This window comes from Etheostoma spectabile, unplaced genomic scaffold (genome assembly GCF_008692095.1).
Source record: "Etheostoma spectabile isolate EspeVRDwgs_2016 unplaced genomic scaffold, UIUC_Espe_1.0 scaffold00006999, whole genome shotgun sequence".
NCBI lineage: Eukaryota > Metazoa > Chordata > Actinopteri > Perciformes > Percidae > Etheostoma > Etheostoma spectabile.
In genome coordinates, this window is record NW_022603444.1 from 25,968 (window position 1) to 47,294 (window position 21,327).

Sequence of the window (21,327 nt, forward strand, 5' to 3'; positions counted from 1 at the left end):
AAATCATAGATTAAAAAGTGCCCATTTTATATCCTGTTTGGGCAGCATAAAAAAGGGGGTCGATGTCACTGTTGGGGAAAAAAAGAAAAGTATACCTATGCTTTGAGGTTACCTGTTAGCCTACTCACAGTTTTAGAGTTATTTCTTTACCTTAGCAGTTCTCAGTCATTGCTAAATACATCCCAAGTTTGACTTCTGTATTGCTGTGTTAGTTCTTTCATGTCTTGGTATGCAGTATGCATATATATATAAATATATGCCAAAAGTTTGGAAAGAAGCTGAAAGCAAAAGGTCACATGCCTATCAAATTATTAGACAAATAAATAACATTTATTCATATCTTAATTGTAATAGTTTAATGTTTAAAAACAGACACATTAATAAAACATTCAATTGAAAATCACGATTTACATCTCAGAACGTTACCAAAAGACGTATTTCATAGCTTTAACCATTCAACTACTAAACTAATAAGGACATGCTTTTATTTTGAAATCCAACGTCCTGTAGTATCCTGCTACCAGTGTTTTTGTCGCAGCTGAATTAAGAGCGAGTGGAGAGAGGGGAGAGAAAGACGGAGGTTTGAGTTGAAGACAGTGGGACAGACTTACACAGGGATTCATTGGAATAATCGTTGCCCGGTCTTCTGTTGCTCGGTACCGACTGCCGGACGATTTCAGCCCGGTTAAAGCACGCAGTTCACCGCGCGTCGCCCTGTATACATCCGCAGTTTTTAAGGGAACAGATAGGACGACTGGCGCTGCTTCAGGTTCCTCTGTGGTAAGTAGGACTGGGGAAGCGCATGCAGGCTGGTGGTGAGGGCCCCCTGTAGTAGTATGTGTCAACTTTAGCTTGGCTCCGTTGGATATTAGAGGGTACTATTTTTCTTTAATACGTATCCTTCGAAGCGCGTGCTAGCATGCTGTCCGTGTTTTCACAGCTCTCGTGTGTGCTGTTGGCGCAGGCTGCTCTGCGCTGTTGTGTTATTGTGGATGCAGCCAACAGGCATGTTGACAGTAGAGGGGGGGGTTGGAAGGGTCCCAAATGGACAGTAGCACCTATGCAGTGATAATAACTTGAATACAACGACCCCTTGATATTCCTTAGTTGTCTGTAGTGACATATTTATCATACATGTGATGCTACTATCATTCTATTATATCCAACTGTAGGGACCTGAAGTGTTCCTGTGGGATTGTGTAACACTGACCTCTTATTGGTATCTTTATTATAGTCCTACAATAACCCCATACAGGCAAGATAATGTAGTAGTGTAGTGAATACTATGTTCTATGCATAGGGCATTCTTAAAGGCTGCTTATATTCAGTGTGTGAATATAAAGTACATAGTCCAGCAGAATAAAGCACTACATTGTTCTTGTATTATTTCTATAGGGACTTACCATATTTATATGGTACAACCAATCCTGTGGTGTCCCTCCGACAGTATTCCCTCCAGTGATGTACATATTTCTGTCATATTGTGTATATACAAGTAGCAGTGGTTCCCAACCTGGGTACAGGGATCCCTGCAAGGGGTCGCAAGTACATTCTGAGGGGCCATGAGATTATTAGGCTAGAACAGCAGGACAAAAACACATTTCTTCTGCTGAAAATGATAACTTTTCAAAGCCAATTTTAGTTTTTACTCTAAAAAACCCCCCTGTAATTCGTATTAGTGGGGACTTGCCAAAACAGTTGGTACCATTGTATTATTTCTTTAACACTACCAGATTGTTGAACCAGTGTTAAATCTTGAATTGCCTACCATCTGCAGTGTGTCAAAACATTTGCTTTTAAACTGACTTTTTACAACTTTGACACATTAATATCTTAAATATCTTAATCAAGGTTGTATTTTAGACCAGGAAATGGATACTTGATAACCCCCAATTCATATCTTGAGCCTTGGCAATGAGAGTGGAGCAGCTGTTATGTAACAGGTCCTTGACCTCATATATGTGTGTGTTTGGGTGCACTCATGCAAACTACTACCTCGTAAATCAATAGATTTTGCATCTTGAACAGTTACATAACCGACCACAAAGCGCACACGACTGTGCACTGCTGTACTGTATGTTTACATGGACATCAAGTATCAAGTGCATTTATCTTGCAATTTCACCCATCTTTAAACCAATCAAGGGACTAAAAACACACTCTTGAGGTAAGAGGTCTGGATTTAGAATAGCAGATCCTGGTTTGACCCAGGCCAACACAACAGCTCACCACCATCCGACAGCCCATGTTGATCTTACCTAACCTAACCTGTCCTGTGTGTGTGTGTGTGTGTGTGTGTGTGTGTGTGTGTGTGTGTGTGTGTGTGTGTGTGTGTGTGTGTGAGCAGAGACAGATAGAGATGTCATCCTCCTGTTTTAAGAAAAATGACTCACTGGTACAAACTGAGGATCACATAGAAAAACCCAAAGAGCTTTTTAGTCTTTTCAACGTTTCATTTGAGCAACCACAGATTGCCGGTGGGTTAGAGACGCTTTCATTTTTTCATCTTACTGTATCTGTTGATAAGGCATGTTCCCTGGCAACAGTTATGCCTGATTGATTGGCAGTTATCTTTGTGAATTCAGGTGAGTGGGACACACCTAGACGAGGATCACCACCCAGGAATGTTCCTCTTTTCCTGTAACATTGTGTGGTTTTTGCCACCTGTGTGCTCTTGGCACGCAGGTAGATTCCTGGCAGGAATGCCGTGCCTCCCCTGGAGGCGTTGTTGCATAATCAGGGCTCTGAAGCAACACGCCGTATTCTGGTGAACAGAGCGGAGGGGCCGAGTTAGTACTTTAATAGTTAGTTTAGAATAGTAGAGTTTTGTCATCCACGAGGGGCAGAACATATCATATGACACATTCATTATGAAGAAATTCTGTTAGATTAACAGAATATTACAGCAATAGTTTTAACCCTCATGTTGTCCTTGGGTCAAATTTGACCTGTTTTCATTTTTGTTTTTTCATAAAAAGTGGGCCTTCGAAATAAGCACTGAAAAAAAATCAACATTAGAAATATCAAAGAAACTTGGAAAAAACATCAAAAAAGCACCCACAACGTTGAAAAAGTGACAAAGATGTCGAAAAAAGTGATAATAACGTTTCATGGTTGACGGGAAGACAACACAATACATTAATCATTTGAGTCATTTCATCAAGAACAATTTTTTTAATTATGGTTCCAACATCTCAAATGTTAGGAGTTTCTGTTTTTCTCTGTTTGATTTCTATGTTAATTGAATATCTTTGGGTTTTGGACTCTTAAAAAGGCGTCACCTTGGGTTTTTAAGAACTTATTTATTACCTTTCTTGACATTTCAGACACTAAACAACTAATTACTAATGGAATAATATAAACAAATGAATCATAATACAAATATTGGTTAAATTGAACCTACCTTTCCTGTATGGAAAATACTTTATCAAAGCTGTGTTAGAGTATAAATTAAAGTAAGAAATGTCTTGTTAATACTTACATGAGTTAATTGTATATATGCAAGAGGACCCTTGGGTCCTAATGCATATATAACGCAGCACGCATACTCTTATCTAGTGCCAGTTGTCTCCAATTATCCATATAGAAAACTGAGTCATCGGTATATTTGATGATACAGGCCATTTGTTGGTTGGTACACTTCTGGGTCTGGAACTATTAGTTTAAGTTTTAATTTAGCTTTTTGGTTTTGTAGTAAATTAAGATTGGAAAACGTCTTTTGATTTCACAATTGTAACAGATTTTATTGTTAAATGAAATGCTAATATGCAACCACATGTCAGTTATAGTCACTCTAGCAGCTGGGCTTGGCAACCTCATTTTAATTTTAATTCATCCAATACTTTGGTTATGACCAAATGCTTGCAAAAGGGGCATCATTCCCATCACCGTTAGCTGTACCTTTTGTTAAGTGCTAATAACCAAATGTTTAAAAGATACACTAAGAGGGTGAACTTGGGAAACATTCTACTGCTAACCATCAGCACGTTAGCATGACATAACAGTGTCATTGTGAGCGTGTTAGCACGCTGACAGCCTAGCTGTAGAGTCTTAGTTTCATTTTTTTTTGTAGATTTGGTATTTTGACTCATCCAATTATTAATGAGCCACTAACATGCAGAGAATGTGGACTTGAGGATCACAGTTCATCGGACAGGTTTATGAGGCAGTGACTCAGTTCATTGGAGAGATTCCTTGAAGGGTTATATTGTCAAAAGGAATGGGTGAGATTTGATGCCCTCTCTCTTTCTCTCTCTGTCTTGTACCATTTTCACCCTAAGATCAAAAGAAGATGGGGTTGAAGTGAGCACTGGCAGCGCAGCAGGACAAAGCTCTGTGAGTATTCGCCATCCAGCAGGGGATCTCATCATCAAATCCCTGAAACTGCATCGAGAAACCTGCAGCTGGTCTCAAATCCATCGAGCCAGATTCCACCGAACTTCAGGAGGAGATGGAGAACTGACTGGAGACCAGAAGGCAGCTCCTCCGCCCGTGTCCGCCAGCAGCGATGGCGGGGCTCAAACGTCATCACGATGGGAAGATCGCCGGGCTGTATGACCTGGACAAGACGCTGGGCCGTGGACACTTTGCTGTGGTCAAACTGGCTCGACACGTATTCACTGGGGAAAAGGTACGCTCGACCATTTCTGTGCATGCAACTACAAACTACGACTGCAGAGTGCCAATGATTTGCCTCACCCTTAGAGACAGACATACCAAAGAAGGGTGATGAGTAACACTTGGGAGATATTTGAGTAATGTCTCAAACGCGAGATGAGTGGATAGATTTGCCAACGTATTGTGTTGATCTTGGCTTCTGTGACTGTTCTAGCGTCGCATGATGGTCTCATTGTTGTTCCTAGAGGCGTTACCCACCTGACAAAGACCAAAACACTAAATACTTGTAATGTTTCTGTTTTGATAACCATTGCAACATCTTTAGTATCGGCTTTACGCATCAGCAATTTGCTGCTTTAGTCGGAAAGTGTCAATAACCTCTACAGTGTGCAAAATCTGCTGCTAAAATTGACTGGGACAGCTGTCTGTCATCAGTTGTGTATTTGACATTATGTTGCTCCTCTAGGTAGCAGTGAAGGTGATAGATAAGACTAAGCTGGACCCTGTGGCGCGGGGCCACCTGTTCCAGGAGGTGCGCTGCATGAAGATGGTGCAGCACCCCAACGTGGTACGCCTCTACGAGGTCATCGACACGGCCACCAAGCTCTACCTCATCCTGGAGCTGGGAGACGGGGGGACATGTACGACTGCATCATGAAGCACGACGGAGGCCTCCCTGAAGAGGTGAGTTCGCCCTACCTGACTTGGGGACTCGCTACCATCTCCAGGGGTTGCTCCAGATAAAGCAAGAGAAAGGAGATCAATAAAGTGTCATATCCATAGTTATTCTCCTGTGAAAGATGGGCAGAATTAAGATTTGAGACTATTTTGTGGGAATGCAGTGAAGGGCACTTCAAAGGTAGTTAGAAGCTCACCAATGCATTGTGCATACCGATTCCTTCAAGTTAATCAATTCCACACTCCAGGAGGCAACTGTCTGACATTGAAAGCCATTGAAACAGTATAAATTCAACAGGGAAAAATGGATGAGGTGTTTTCAAATTCTGCACTGGTAGCAGTGGCATTGTAGTCAATAAGCATGTTGACGTTGGTTTTGCGGTAAAGTTAGTTGAAGTAAAAGTTGGCATTTTTGGTAGGATTTGTGCATGTTATACTGCAGAGAAGCAGTTTAGAAACTGGAAATTCACTCATTTTCCCCCCCAATTAAACAAATGTCATTTAAGGAGGCACGTATAAATAACTTTCATGTACAGAGTTGGATACAAATCATTAATACCACTCTTCCGTTAAACACAGAGCGAGAGCAAGAAGATGGTTAGCGTAGCTTAGCACAAAATCTAGAGACAGGGCAGACGACTAGTCTGGTTTTGATCTTGTTATCTCTCCCCAATAAAGCAAATTCAAATTTTAAACTACTGCCTTAAAGAGTCCACAAAGGCATTGCTAGTTGCTAGTTAGCCCTGTGTTTGCTTGGTGGTCATCCCAGATGGATTAGAGAAGCTAAATTACCTAAATGTGACTGCTAATTATTATTATTATATGTGATACATTACTATTGCTTGCTACCGTTCCTGTCTCTCCTCTCCAAGGTGGCCAAGTGTTACTTTGCCCAAATTGTTCACGCCATCTCCTACTGTCACCGGCTGCACGTGGTGCACAGGGACCTGAAGCCAGAGAACGTGGTGTTCTTCGAGAAGCAGGGGGTCGTCAAGCTCACCGACTTCGGCTTCAGCAACCGCTTCCAGCCCGGGAAAACGCTGAACACCTCCTGTGGCTCATTGGCCTACTCCGCTCCTGAAATACTGCTGGGGGACGAGTATGACGCGCCTGCTGTGGGTGAGTCTAAAGACCTACATAGATATCTGTGGCGATATATCAAAAGTTACATAATTATTACAGCTTTTACTGTCTCAGTCCGTAGTCCAGTGTGCGTTGCCATCAACAGAACATGGTACACACTGCCTATCAGCCTTGTTAACTGATGCTTTCACATTCACACACTCTCTTTGTAGATGTGACCTACTGATAGCTGGGATTACACCTTGAATATATTGTACATGACCTACAGTACTTTGGATGGGCCCCGCAGACAACTTAGACAGCGTTATCAGCCAGCTGATAGGACGAGATCTGCTCACAGATCGGATTTTGTTAGTGTACCAGGCAGCTAGGCTACAACTTTATCCGCACAATTGCAGACCTACACCTGCAGTTTATTTTGGTCTGTGGTTAATGTTCATTGACAGTCATGGCCTTTCTGTGTATAATAAAATCTGATATCAAATCAGGTTGAAATTGGTTTCCCGCAGCCTCCCCCCCCGACCGCCGCTGCCCCCCACCACCCCCTGCACTCCTCCCATCGATAGCGGTACCAATTCTTGCGGAGCCACGGCTTAGATATTCAATCAAAATGTAATGGAAAAGGAATGAAACAGAGGCGTGCAGATTCAGAGGGGGGAGAGAAGGAGGAGGGAAGGAACGGACGGAGAGAAACAAGAGCAAAAGAGACAGGGCGAGAAATAGCATCAGCAGTCTTTCTGTTTACCCAGGGGCTACTGCGTCACAGAGAAGCATTTTCAATATTTCTGGAATCACAGTGGCTATTTTGTTCTGCCTGCCTTCGCTTTGTCTCAGTCTCTTTTGCGGCCAAGCAGAGGAGCTGCTCCCAAATATTGAAAGTGTAGTAATAATAGTAATTTAACTGCATGTGTGGTCAGCTGTCCTGAAAAAGCCTGTCTGAGTTTCAGATGACATATCAGATTTTGTGGACATCTATGCCTGTGTGTGTGTGGTGTGGTCTACTTTTTTGTAGTGAGTATACTGTGATTTCCCCCTCCTTGCCTCATTCTCACCCGTGTCCCAGAGCGACCACCCCATACTTGTTTTTTGTTACGTTACAGCATAAAGCATCAGCCTCATCTAGCTCATTTCAGTAGTTTCTGAAACCTAAGCACCTGCTGCAGTACCCTCGGGGGCTTTGAGTTGGCTTTCATTCCATATCTACTTTAGTGATTCACATTAGTTAATGTCATGTTTGCACAGAGAAGGACCATCTTGACTGCTCCTAGTGGGTATATGGCGTATCACGTAGACTGCCCCACTGAGTGTGTGTTCTGTCCTCTGGAGTGTTCATATTGCCCGTGCGCTTTTGTTCACTCAGCTAAATTGATGATAGTGTTTTAATTGCGGGGATTATCCACCCAGCCGTGACGTAATATTGTGCGATCCCATCAGTAGATTCACTTTGATATGAACAGGCCGAATGGAGGCCAGAAGTCCTGACTTACGGGGCTTCGAGGTGACCTGGCCCGGGATTACGCCGCTGCCAAGGAACATGTCGACAGCCGGTAGGGTGCTGAGTTTCGCAGGTGACGTGCCAGGTGGCGGCCAGCCCGGTTTGTTGCAGAGATAAGGAGGCTGTCCTCGCTCGTCCCTCTCTCAAGTCAAACCGGTTTGGAGTTTGTTGCTCTTTTAAGGAAGTGCTGAAAATACTATAAGATGGAAAGTGGGGCTGGGCTGTATCAATGTTATATTGATATCGCGATATGAGACTAGATATCGTCTTAGATTTGGGATATTATAATATAAGTGTTGTCTTTTCCTGGTTCTACAGGCTGCATTACAGTAAAGGGATGCCACCTGAATGATGAACTTACCATAAGGTGACCAGATTTCTTAGATAAAATCCGGGGACATTTTCAGCTCAGAAGCAAATTTACCTCCAAAACACGTCATGTTTTTATTTTTGTAAAACTTAAAACGGGGACACTAGACCTAGAGCTGTTTACCCCCAACAGACAACATTATGGACAGGATTTCTAAGGAGCTCGACCTTTCTGTTAAAGATTAAGATCCTTTTTTAAAACATAAAAGTCCGCGAAATTGCGTTGGCTAAAGCCCCCAGACTCCATGTAAATAATCAGTGATTTTAGCATGGTAAAACACGGCTTTCTAGAACATCTCTGAGCTTGTCTGGAGCGACTGTCGGCTCCGTTTGGTCGGTGTTTTCTTTCTTTCATTCCACTTTCGGGTCTGTCAGTCACAGTGGAAACCGGGGACATTTCCGGGGACAGATCCAGCCGGGGACAGGTCACCAAAACCGGGGACTGTCTCCGAAAACCGGGGACGTCTGGTCACCCTAACTTACCAGGCTGTTCTAACTGTTCTATTATTTATCTTTACCCACCAAGTCATTATGGTGATTATTTGTCAAAAAAATCTCATTGTGTGAATAACATTTTGTGAAAGCACCAATAGCCAACCATACAATATTGTTGCAATATCGCCATCAAGGTATTTGGTCAGGAATATCATGATATTGGATTTCCTCCTTATCGCCCAGCCCTAATGGAAAGTGATCCCACATAGAGAGGGGTGATGTCGGTCCCACAGATGGAGCCAATTAGCAGGCACAAAGAAGAGGGGAAAAAAAGGTTTCAAGTGCTTCTACCAACAAATCATTCTCTCACATGCTTGGTTAGACCTGTCATAGTTCCCAAGGTGTGAAACAGTGTGTGAATAAACACAAGTTTGAGGACAGAATAAGATGTGAAATGTATTCTTGTGCAAAGAAATGAGAAGGATTAGAAATCCCAGGTTTAACACTAATATGAGCAATGCAAAGAAGTCTGCCTCCTTTTGCCCTCTGATGTTATGCAGTGTGTGGGCTCGCTCCTTTTCGCCTCCAGTAAATGGAAAGTTAAATATAGATTTCTGCCTCCTCTTCGAGAAGCACAAGCTGCACTTCAAAAAAAACATGAACTTACCTGATTGCAATTACAAAGAACATATCCCGGGCACATGCATATCTGCGCATATTGAGTGTGCACAAGTGGAGGAATTTGTAGAAAAAGATCAGCAGGACAGGATGTTGAACTCCCCCCCCCCCCCCCCCCCCACGAGTCTCGGGGTTAAGTGCTTGTTGGTTATCTCGGGGAAGCAAACCATAGGCGTTAAAATGCGACACGGGGCAGCACAAAGGGATGTTTATCTCCCAGCTGTGGCCAATGAGTAGCCGGCATCGTTAGCAAGGGATGCTAATGTGCAGTGAAGCGAAAGGTGTCATCAAGAGATGTGTCAGCCCCCTCTGGTTTATAAATAAAGTTCTTGAGGAAGGAAGTTTGGCGGACAGCTGACGCAAGTAATGAGGGGGCGGGGTCACGGTTGCCAGGATACGTTGGCTAGGGGGATGGTGGTGGGGACTGCAGCGGCGCTCGCTCCCTTCATCAGCAGGACGAGACGCTCCTTCGCAGCCTCGGAGCAATAAACACTCACCACCCACAGGAAACTGGCACATTCACCAGATTGCAATCTCCAGCGTATCCTGGCAAACTGCAGGGATTGGAAGACATATCACTGGGGATGCTGGGGAGGAGAAACCCACTTAGTTTACTCAGTTTGCCACCTTTTTTTGGTACGGAATAAGCCTTTGTATATCAAACTGATGCACGCTACTGTACATAATGTCAGGGATGAACTGTAAAACTGATATTTGGCACAAGAAGCGTCATCAACAGAATGTATTTAAGAGAAAATTCACACAGTTCCTTTGTTTAATCGAATGGTGATCCCTGCAATCACTAATGTTATATAGTCAAAGGATTATGTGCAAGTTCAGTTAAAGTAGTGGCTCATGGTGACAGAGAATTATCCCTCAACTCTGCAGTCCGCCTCACCTTTACGAAGCGTTTTAGCGTCTTTGAGCTCACAGTTTTGGTTTTAAAGCTGCAGCTTCACTGTTGTGGTAGGCAGCTGGTCTCAGCAAAATTAGCAACTAGCTGGCAAGAATCACATCTCCCAATTAATGCTTTGGTAGCTTTTTCTGCTCAGTGCATGTAGTTTATAAGCTGATGGGTCGGTTGTGTTTCCAGCTTGTACCGCCGCCCCAAAGTGGCCAAAAAAAAATCAATGAACGCCGCTTTAGAAATGAAGAACGGTATTGTAAATCAACTGATTTTTGCTGATAATCATGCTGCGCACAAAGTAATGCTTTAGCAGCTTTTTTTTTTAACTTACAGACTGCATTACTTCACTTAAAGCCCGTAATCTTGCAATCCTTTCCAGTCTTTGTGAAAAAAGGGGTCAACACACTGAACGCTTTTCTGTCCCTGTCTCTGAGCTCGTAGTCGGTCAGTGTCCAACTGCAGAATGTGTGTCAGTGGGCCACCCCGCTGACCAGAGCGCCGGCAAAGGCCCGGAGGAAAAAGTCGCTCCTTTCAACAAATGGACGCACAATCGGACCATGAAATCAGCATTTGTTTGAAGCTTTGAGGGATGAACACCATTTTCCCAAGACTGCACGTTTGTGCGTGCGTGCGTGCGTGCGTGCGTGTGTGTGTGTGAATGTGAGCATGACACCGGCGGCAGTGCAGTGCCTCATCCTTGGTTGGACAGATGTGTCATTAGCCAGTACATATTTATGGAAATAGCTCTCATCGAATAGGATTTACGCTTTATTTGAGATGGGGGGGGGGGCACAGCTCTTGTTATTTTATATCTAGGTCACTAAGCAGAAAGAACAGAATATTTTGGTCTGTCATCCTTATTCTTTTTCAGTTTCTGAGGCTCTGTACTTTAAAAGAATTCCAACTTAGTTTGCATTTTATGTGCACAAAAGGGTCATTGGTATGAACGTACGCCATTCTCCCTCTCTCTCTGTGTCTGTGCAGATATCTGGAGTCTGGGGGTGATCCTCTTCATGCTGGTCTGCGGTCAGCCCCCCTTCCAGGAGACCAACGACAGCGAGACGCTCACCATGATCATGGACTGCAAATACACCGTGCCCCCACACATCTCCCATGCATGCCGAGAGTGAGTACCACGCACGCGCACACGCCCCGCGCAGATGGACGGAGTACTCTGCAGGTGCTGCATATTTCATGTTTATAGATGTGTGAACGAGAAGAGAGGAGCGGCCTCGCTTTCCTCGGCTCCTCGTTGTCCTGCTTTCACTCGGCGCTGCAGTCCATCTGCTCCACCAGAGATGCAGCGCCGCGTTAAGTGTGTCTAATGCACCCTTTAAAATCGGCCCTCTATTTTTAACATGGTGAGGGTTTAACGATGCGTTCGAGCAGAGCAAGGCCAAATAGGCACCAAATACATTTTGAATGGCTGTAGCTCTGAAACCACATTGTCTTTGGACATGACATTACTAGTTTATTAATTATTGATATGATATCAAAATTGGCACACTTGATTTGATAAGTTGCTTGTGCATGTGGTCTTAACCCCCATGTTGTCCTCGGGTCAAATTGACCCAATTTCCCATATCAATGTTCTTTTTAATTACCCCAAATAACATGATTGATTCCACACAACGCTTTTTGGGGTGATTTTGATGGATCATTTTGGGGTGTCTTATTCAATTTTTATAGCATTTGAAAAAAAAATCAAAATATTATTGAGTAAAAGTTGAAATATTCCAGTCCGGGATTACCCATCAACATACATTCCTTTAATTTTATTCTAAATAATTCCTAATTTCTGCTTGTCTAACTCAAACATTAGGTATAATTTCCTATAAATGTAGTAAGTTAGTGTTACGTAGTGTTGAAAACGCCAAACAAAGGGACAAACATTGACAAAAAGGGTTGGAAAAAAAGGGACAAAAACGTAATAAAAAGTTAAAAACATCGATAAAACGTCAACAAAAGGGTGGATTTTCAGTTTTGACTGGAAGACAACACAAGGGTTAAACAAACAGCACGTTGTCCTATTTGGTGAGAGTTATTTAGCTAGGGAAGTTAGTTACACTACACACCAAAACCAAATAGTAAAGGTGGATAGCTTGTTCCCAGGATGATCCCAGGTGGGGTCGGACTGATCTGGGTTCTGAAGGCAGACGCTGATAACCCTGCTGTGGGATATCCGCTGCATAGGTGATACAGTTAACAAACAATACACTGGGATATAGGAACGCGTCCCCGGACCCCAAAGAAATGTATTTCTATTTGTGGGAACTTGGGACTGTCATGACATTAAATTCACTTGATTGGATGATTTCACAAACATTATTTTTTTTTTGTGTGTGTGTGTGTGTAAAAATCGCATGCCATGGGTCAAACAATTGAAGTCTCTAAATGCCAGACTGTGCTTCGGTGTTAAGTTATTCAAATTTGAGCTGGCTTTGTGAAGTAAAATCATTTTAAGCGGACATATTTGGATTTTGTGTGTTTTTAAACCAGAACTCAATAATTTGTGAGATTGCGCTCTCGAAATAAAATGTGGATCTTGCTGTTTTAGTTTCCAGTGTGGTGTAGCAACATCTTTGTATTTCACCATTTGCCGTGCCAGCGGAGTTATTAGGCGATTAGACCAAGAGCATGTTGTTGAATGAAGTGCATCACATTCCTTTGGAGATAGAAGGCACTCAATAGCCATAAGTTGATTTTTGATTGGCATCAGCTGCTTCATTCATGCGTCACAGTCACTGGTTTACCAGCTAACTTCTATTAACATCCAATCAGAGACGTGCTGTGTGGGTAAAGCATGTCCATCGGAATCATTTCTGGTTTGTTGAAATCCGGGTCGCGTATCCTTTTACGGAGGCATTTTGCGGCCGCTATTTCTATCCGCGATAATTACATTGTCTTCAACAACAGGCCAAGAAAGATTCAGATGATCGGACAGGTTGGAAACAAGCCAACAGTCCGGCCAGGTTATCAAATCCATTTTATTTGGAGGTAAAACAAAAGTGAGCATATCAAAAATATTGCTCATTTCACAGGGAAACTGTATTTATAAATTGACTACGGCAAGTACAGTGGGTCAAAGTTCCCACAGAAGTCGGTCTGTAAACTGTGATGGATGTTTACAGCGGACAGTTTGAGTAATAATTATACCATTAATCTTTATTTTCTCTTCTAGATTAGTTTGGCTCACCTTGGTGTTTATTTAAAACATTCTAATGCCAGCTCATAAACATAATTATCCCAAATATAATGGGAATATTGGTGTGTATCCAAACCCAGCGGGAGTAGTGACCAGATGTTTCTGTTGTGCCTCCTTCCAGCCTTATAGCCCGCATGCTGCAGAGGGACCCCAAGAAGCGAGCGACTCCAGAGGAGATCGGGGCCCACGAATGGCTTCAAGGTGTCGACCCCTCCCGGCCACCAAGCTGTCCACCCCTCTGGTGTCCCATCGCAGCCTGTCGGAGGAGGAGCACGGCTCCATCATCCAGCGTATGGTGCTGGGGGCCATCACAGACCGAGACACCATTACCGAGTATGTTTGCCTCTAGCTCATATACACACACGTTGTTGAAATGTGGGTGTGTGTGTGTGTGTGCGCGCATGTGTGATTGATTTGTCCCTCCATCTTCTCAGGGCTCTGGAGTCGAATCAGTACAACCACATCACAGCTACATACTACCTGCTGGCTGAGAGGATGCTACGGGAGAGGCAAGAGAAGGAGCAGCACAGCCAGACGCGATCACCCAGCCCCAGCAAGGCCCAGTTCAGGTACACACACACACACACACACACACACACACACACACACACACACACACACACGGATGATGATGGACAGAGTGCTGCCTCTGCAGTGCTGTGTCCTGTCACTTTCTAAAAGACAAGTTTGACAGCAGATGGAAAGAAGGAGCCTGTTTTTTTCAGCAGAGGATGACAGACTGATAATAGAAGAGAGGGTGCATATCGGCAACATAATCAGGGATGTACTGCCAAAAATATCTTGAAGTAAAGGACAAATACCTCATATTTGCCTTATTGAGAAACTGGAATTTAAAAAAAATTGTTAGGGATTCAAGAATATTTATAAAAGAGGTTGGTTGGGATGGCTCTTTAGCATTAGCAGCTAGATATCTGGTTAGTGTTTTACACCTATTCATAGAAACTAAATGGCAATATTTAAAAAATATGATAATACGATATTAACTTTCTGCTCTGTAATCTATAATCAACCAACCAGTTGCTATGATTTTACTTGATCTCATCTGGTTAAGTGTGTTTGCATCATGCAAATTCAATGGCGTTAGGACATTGGAATACAAAAATGCAATGGCCATTCATTATTCTAAAGTTGATTATGGGATGGGTCTTAAATGAAACACTCAATATTATGTATCTAGTATATTTAAATTAGAAATGTACAATTGACAACTTGTTCCATAAACACCGCCCACTCTGCCGCCAATTTGATTTTGCCCTGTAGCTCGGTCTGGAAACCTGCACGTTTAATTCTCCTGCTTCAGTTCAAAATTTTGGGGGAACCAATCACAAACTGGGATTATCTACCTGCCGCGCTATTGGCGGGTTTAACACGATGACGATAGAGAAGCGACCAAGCAGCTTCTTGTTTACATTCAACATAGCGGGGACCGAAGCTCTGCAACCCGTTGATGCCGCTGTCGCTTCTACGTCACCCGGATCGTTGGTCTGATTGGTTGAAGGACTGTCCAATTGGGTACAGAGTCATTTGAACGATGCCCGTTGGTCACGCCTCTTGTGCAGAGAAAACACAGATCAGTCTCCCTAGACCAACACTCAGTCTCAAATCTATTGAGCTTGGCTTGGTCTGACTATGGACTTACACTATGTGCTGTAAATAATGTTAAATATAATGCCAATACAATGTGTTCATTGGTGAGCTGTAGTGGTGTAAATGCGTTTTTAATTGTGTACAGAAGTAGGTTTCCTCTGTCTAAATACATACATACAGTATTGCTTATTCTGTTCAACCCCCTAAACTTGGTGTCTCTGTGTGTTTAACCCTTTACAGGCAGTCCTGGCCCACCAGAGTGGATGTTAACCAGGATGTCAGTGATGGCTTGGGGGGTCCGACTATCTCCCACCCCGGGGGGCCCCAGTCACCTGCCCGCAGTGCTGAGAGCCTCCATAAAGGCCCCAGGCCCAAAACAGCTCTGCTGGACCTCAGCCAGCGGCAGGAGCACCACACCCCAGCATCCAAGCCTCAGCAGTCTGCACGACAGAACCAGGAGAGGGGGCTCAGACCCCTGGTAAAGCCCCACTCCAACGCCCTCAGGCTGGGCTCTCTGACCTCAGTGGGCCCTTGCAAAACTCGTAGTCCAAGTCTTTTTAGCGTGGAGGAGGATGAGGAAGAAGAAGGGGAGGAAGACACAGGTTTATCCGCTTCTGCACTACCTGCTCAAGTGGTGCTTCGTTGCAAAGCCTCTTCCGCTTCGTCTCCGTCTTCTGCTGGTAATCGGCTGACGTCCCGTATGAGCGCTCCAGTTCTTAATCAGATTCACGAGGCGGATAAAGAGGACGAGGAAGAGGAGGAGAGGAGGGAGCTGCATGGATTCGGCCCGCCCAAACCCAGCCTCAGCCTCAATCTGAACTCTCGAATACCATCACCGCTAACGCTCGTACCCTCTCCTAGCGCTGATGTAACAGCACCGGTTGCCGCTTTCACCCCCAGCTCAGAGACTAGTGACGATGAGACAGAAAGTCACCATAAACCAGACACGCCGACTGTAGGGGGACAAGGGGATGAGAGAGAAGGGAGGAGAGAGGATGGAGAGAAAAGGGGGTCAGGGCAGGGCAGTCCCACCAGCTGTGCTAGTCCTGGATCAGGTTCGTGCCAAGGCAAGGGCACAGCCAAAGCTGCCAGCGGCCTGGTGGAGAGCTTAAAGCTGATGAGCCTGTGCCTGAGCTCTCAGTTCCACAACCTGACGGGGGGAGGGGGAGGAGGAGGGGGAGGGGGAGGCGGCGGCGGCAGCAGCAGCGGTGCCGTTGTCGCGGGGGAGACCCAGGACCATCCCATGTGGAGGATGTGCATGGGCGGCTCCACCGGTAGCCTGGACAAGGTCTCGCTACTGGGTGGCCCCTCACCCAGGGGGAACCCGTACCACCACCACCCGTCGCTGGGAGACGCGCTGGCGGACCCGCTGCTGGAGGGCCCCTGCACGGCCACGCTGAGGCTGGGAGAGCTGGACCTGGCCCGGGAGAACCACAGGAACATGAAGAACCGCGTTCTGCAGATGCCTCTGAGCGACAAGACTCTGTCCGTCAACATCCACCGGAGCCCCAAGGAGGGTCTGCTCTGTACCCCCACCCCACACAGCTGCTGCCAGGTCATCTAGAGCCCCTCCGCCCTTCCTCAGTGCTCATCCATAGTTTCCTTCTCACCTTGCTTTTGTTTTTAAGTTATGTCACCACTGGCTCACGTTATGGTTCGCATTTTATGCCATTTCCTATTATTCAGCACTCAACGGTGGATAACTGGGAGAAAGTCCAAATGCCTATTTTGCACATTTACAGACGCAAAACGTCTCCATGGAGGAGCCTGGGTGCCATGCCAAGTAGAAGTATGTGAAGCACTTTCCGCAGATTAAACTGGACACTGACGGAACATTTTAACCCGCTGGTGTGTTGAAATAAGAGACATTGAGTATGGAAATGGACACAGGAGGTGCTCACATCCCTGCTCTTACACACTTATATACACTACATGTACACATTTTGTGCACATCCACTACATCACTCTGATAAGCCGAGTAAAAGGGAAAGCGAATGAGTTGCAGTATCATGTTACATATCCTCTTTTGTTGTACTTGATGCTGTTTTTTTAATACCATTATTTTTAAAGATTTAAATTTATACTGTATTTTCTTTTTTAAATCTGACTGAAAGGGTTAACGCCTGTGTTTTCATTCCAGTAAGGAACAAAGAAAATGGACAGCGGCACACAAGTATGACGGTGGCACACAGTATTTTGTAGTCTATCACTGTTTTATTTTTCTATCTCCAACATGTCTCCACAGACTCTGAAAGAAAAGGCACACTCACTTGTCAAGTCTCTGCGCAGTTACATGGCAGAGTTTGTACATATGTGAATAACCTCCTATCAGTACTCTGTACCTGTAGTATTGACAGTAACATTGTATTGCAGTAGAACCCTGAATACTAGATCCTGATACACCATTATTGGCCACTCCTACTGGATATTCAAGGTTTTCGGTTGAACCCAGAGCTAGAAATGTGTTTGATGGCACGATAAAAACATCACAATGAAATGGTTGTAGCTCTTTAAATTCAAACCGAAACCATGTACATCCTGCAGCTGTCCAGGATCACGGTAGCCACTGTTGTAGCGTATTCCAAGACAAAAACAACAAAAGGGGTTTCAATTGTATCAAGTATCGGTCTGTGTAACTGGATGTGTGACCCACCCCTAGTGGAATATATAACTTGACAGTGCATGTGTTTTGCTGTAGCAACATTATTCTTACTCACTGAGGTCAATCCACCTGCTGTATCTACGTAACCTTCAAACGGTCACTTTACTGTAGCCTCACAACATACCAGCGACTGCAAAATGTACAACAAAAATGGATGTGCCATAAATCTGTCTTGAGCATATTGTACTGTATGTATATGATAGAGATCTATTAAAAGGAAATGACGTGAAAAGGAGTCTGTTTCTTGACTTTTGTTGAGTGAAAGGTGGGAAAGCGCACCTTCATTTTCTTTTACCAATCCACCTTCCATAGGTTTTGGGTGAGGTATTTAATGAAAACTAAAATGAAATGATTTATTTTTTACAAATATGTCTTTTTGGAGAGTAAATAAACATTTACAACATTGCTGTATAGGGACTATTGAGGACACTGAGGTCACGTCTGGGTTAATATGTATAGGAATTTGTTATATAAGACATGAAAGATTCCCTTGGGTTTTGTAGGACTGATCCTGAATCCTAAAATGTGACTGACAAACAAACAACATTTTGGAGATAATATTGAAATTTATAAATATACAGTATATTTGATCAGTTTGATTGTTTTGAATACTCTGTTTACTTGGTGGCTAGCGCATCTCTCCGATGGATGGGGCTCCGCTGGTGGGACTTAAGATTCATGAGGGTATAAGAAGAGGCACTACTGACTTGTGGGAAATGTAGGATCCATCCTTTCCCAAACTTCACCTGTACCAGGGCTTAAAAGTCAGGATGTCTGTTCCTCTGCTGCTCCGATTCTGACCATTCTTTTTTTTTTTTAATCCCACTTCTTGTCCCCCGGTAACCCTTCAAATAAAAAAATAAAAATCTTACAGTGAAGAAATACTTTTATCATATAAGATTGTTTGCTGTGCAGCACCTTTACTTCATCTACACACAGGGAAGGTACTGCCTCGTAGTTTAAAGGTTTTTTGTGCTTACTTTTTGTGAATTTTGCCCCTAAAAAGGTCAGACCTAAATTGAGCAAAATTTGACCCTTTAATTTACTGTTAGACTAAATTAAAGGGTCAAATTATGCAGGGTGTCAAACTCAAGTTCACTAAGGGCCACACTGGAACACAAGAATCACATCAAGGGCCAGACATTTTTAGACAGACAGTTTTATTTAATCAAAAAAGTCAAATATCTTTGACTGTTTTATTGCCTATGTCATATAGTCTTCACACTTAAGAAGGGCGGCTGTGGCTCAGTGGTAGAGCGGTTGCCTGCCATCGGAAGGTTGGTGGTTCAATCCCTGGCCCTGCAGTCCCATGTCGAAGTGTCCTGGGCAAGACACTGAACCCCGAGTTGCCCCCCATGCTGATGCTGAGTGTGAGTGTGTATGAATGTGTGTGAATGGTGAATGTATCCTGTAGATGTAAAAGCGCTTTGAGCAGTTGTTAAGACTAGAAAAGCGCTATATAAATACAGCACATTTTCAGATTGCAACAAAGTCTTAAAGGAGTCAAGCCTCATAGAAGAAAATGCCCCAAAAACATCAGAATAAGTTACAATTGTCAGAAAAACTAGGTAGGACTAATTGTAAACCTAAATTGATATGTGGATAGGGGCCAGATTTGGTCCACAGGTCTTTAGTTTGACACGTGGTCTAACACATAATTGCTATCTACCAACACAACATACATACTATAGTGCATAAGGAGCCAGAGATGAAGGCAGAGGTCACTTTAGTGTATATGTCCTGATATACCATCCTCATCTGTGATAAACAGAAAAATGAGGGATTATCGCCATGGAGGAGCCGAATGGGCCTGTGTGCAAGACAAATTCCCTCGTTGTGATTATTTTCCTGAACGGTCTGGAAGCTTCCCTCCAAGCACAGCAGGGGAGTTGTAATCTCCGCAACATCTGGGCTACTGTTCCACATCAGCCAGCTGGGAGGAAATCAGATCAGACCAGATGAGCCCATACCTAAGTGAGTGACCCACACACACACACACACACACGCGCGCACACGATGCAGGTGACAAGGTTGTCATGTGCGATTAAAAGAATGAAAGGACCACTGAGGATAGTGTGTCAGAAAGAGGATGTCATGTGTGAACCGAGCACATGCTGGAATTGTATCACTGCCACCTGATCCCTCTCTTCCTCTCTTTGTGCATCTATATTAGTTTAACAGTTTCATTAGTTTTACAACAAAGTACCGAACCAGATATGTTTCTGTGGTTTCTACACAGGATGCGGTGTGGTATGCGGGGGATTAATCTGGCAGACAGGCAGGGAAACACCATCGACAGACACTCAGTCACAGCAGCAGACAGATTATCTGCTTCTGGCATGTCAGCGCGCATTAACAGTCAGTTAATCCTGAACTGGTAATTGCACTGATGCAAACAGTATTTTCTTTTCCTTAAATTTGTCTTAAAACTACAACATAATCCTCTGAAATGTAGTAGTGGAAGCACAAGTACCTCAAATTGCACTAAAGCTACATAATCATTTGAAAAGCCCTCTTTTCTTAACATTTCTTTTCATTCAACCCATGTGCTTTCTGACAGCAGTACTATCACTATTATCATGTACCTTTATTGCAGTTGGATCCTGGGAATTATGTGGAATATGTAATGTGTGTGTCCCTGTTTTGACATTGTATGGTCTCTGTCTGGAAGGGTGTGTCTGTCAGCGGAACATGTTATCTTAGGCTGAACTCCTGTCGACCACCAGGCTGATAAATCTTGTTTGAGGAACAAAGCCTCGCAAACACACACACACACACACACACACACACACACACACACACACACACACACACACACACACCACACACACACACACACACACACCAACAAGAGAGAGACACGCATTCACGCACCCACCCACGGACAGTTGGTCTCAGTACACAGATGCTATTTGGCCTTCTGATGGATTTTTTTCTTACCTGGCATTGAAAAGTGTGTGTGATGCTCTCTTGATGTGTGTGTGTGTACATTTCATTTTACTGTAAGCTTGTTCAGAGTGTTACTGAAACTGTGTTTGCCCATCTCACACAATGTGAAACAGAACTGCCAGTGAGAGCAAAAGAGAGAGCGAGAGAGGGAAGGGGGGGGGGTCAAGTCCATTAAAGGGAAATTTCATTAGCCGTGACAGCCTGGGAAAAGGCAAACAGGAGAGGGAGGGTATAAAAAGAAACAATTATTCCAGACATTACATGGAAGAAACAGAAGCCGTGGCAATTCAAAAACTCAAAATTCAAAAAGGATACGACGTGGAATAGAAGGAGCAGGGAAAAATGCAAGGGAAAGAATGTGAAGAAAAACAAAAATGGAAGATCTTTTTATACCAGCTGGAAAACACTGGGAATAAACAGGAAATCATAAAGCAGCACAGCATGGAGGAGAGAGCCTTAAAGTCGCAGCTTTAAGAATATGAGAATAAATGGACAATAGAGCGGTGTTACTTATGTCAAGGACATCAGTGGGGACTTCCTCACAAGCCAAGTGCTTTGGGTTGTAAAGGACACCTGCTTTTAATGATCTCAGATATGAGAATAGCCTTGTGGATGTTACTGAAGCGTGTTTTTATAAAGAG

General features: G+C 43.8%; 1 protein-coding gene across 1 annotated transcript; it reads left to right on the forward strand.

Moving 5' to 3' along the window:
- The first annotated feature begins 566 nt into the window (after nt 1-566).
- LOC116678336 (SNF-related serine/threonine-protein kinase-like) lies at nt 567-17,968 on the forward strand. Its single transcript, XM_032508283.1, is given in 10 exon segments — nt 567-780; nt 4,281-4,630; nt 5,084-5,252; nt 5,255-5,301; nt 6,168-6,414; nt 11,247-11,388; nt 13,589-13,677; nt 13,680-13,800; nt 13,902-14,036; nt 15,316-17,968. Coding segments are annotated over 9 exon segments (2,397 nt in total). The 5' UTR covers nt 567-780; nt 4,281-4,507; the 3' UTR covers nt 16,640-17,968.
- Nucleotides 17,969-21,327: the final 3,359 nt, after the last annotated feature.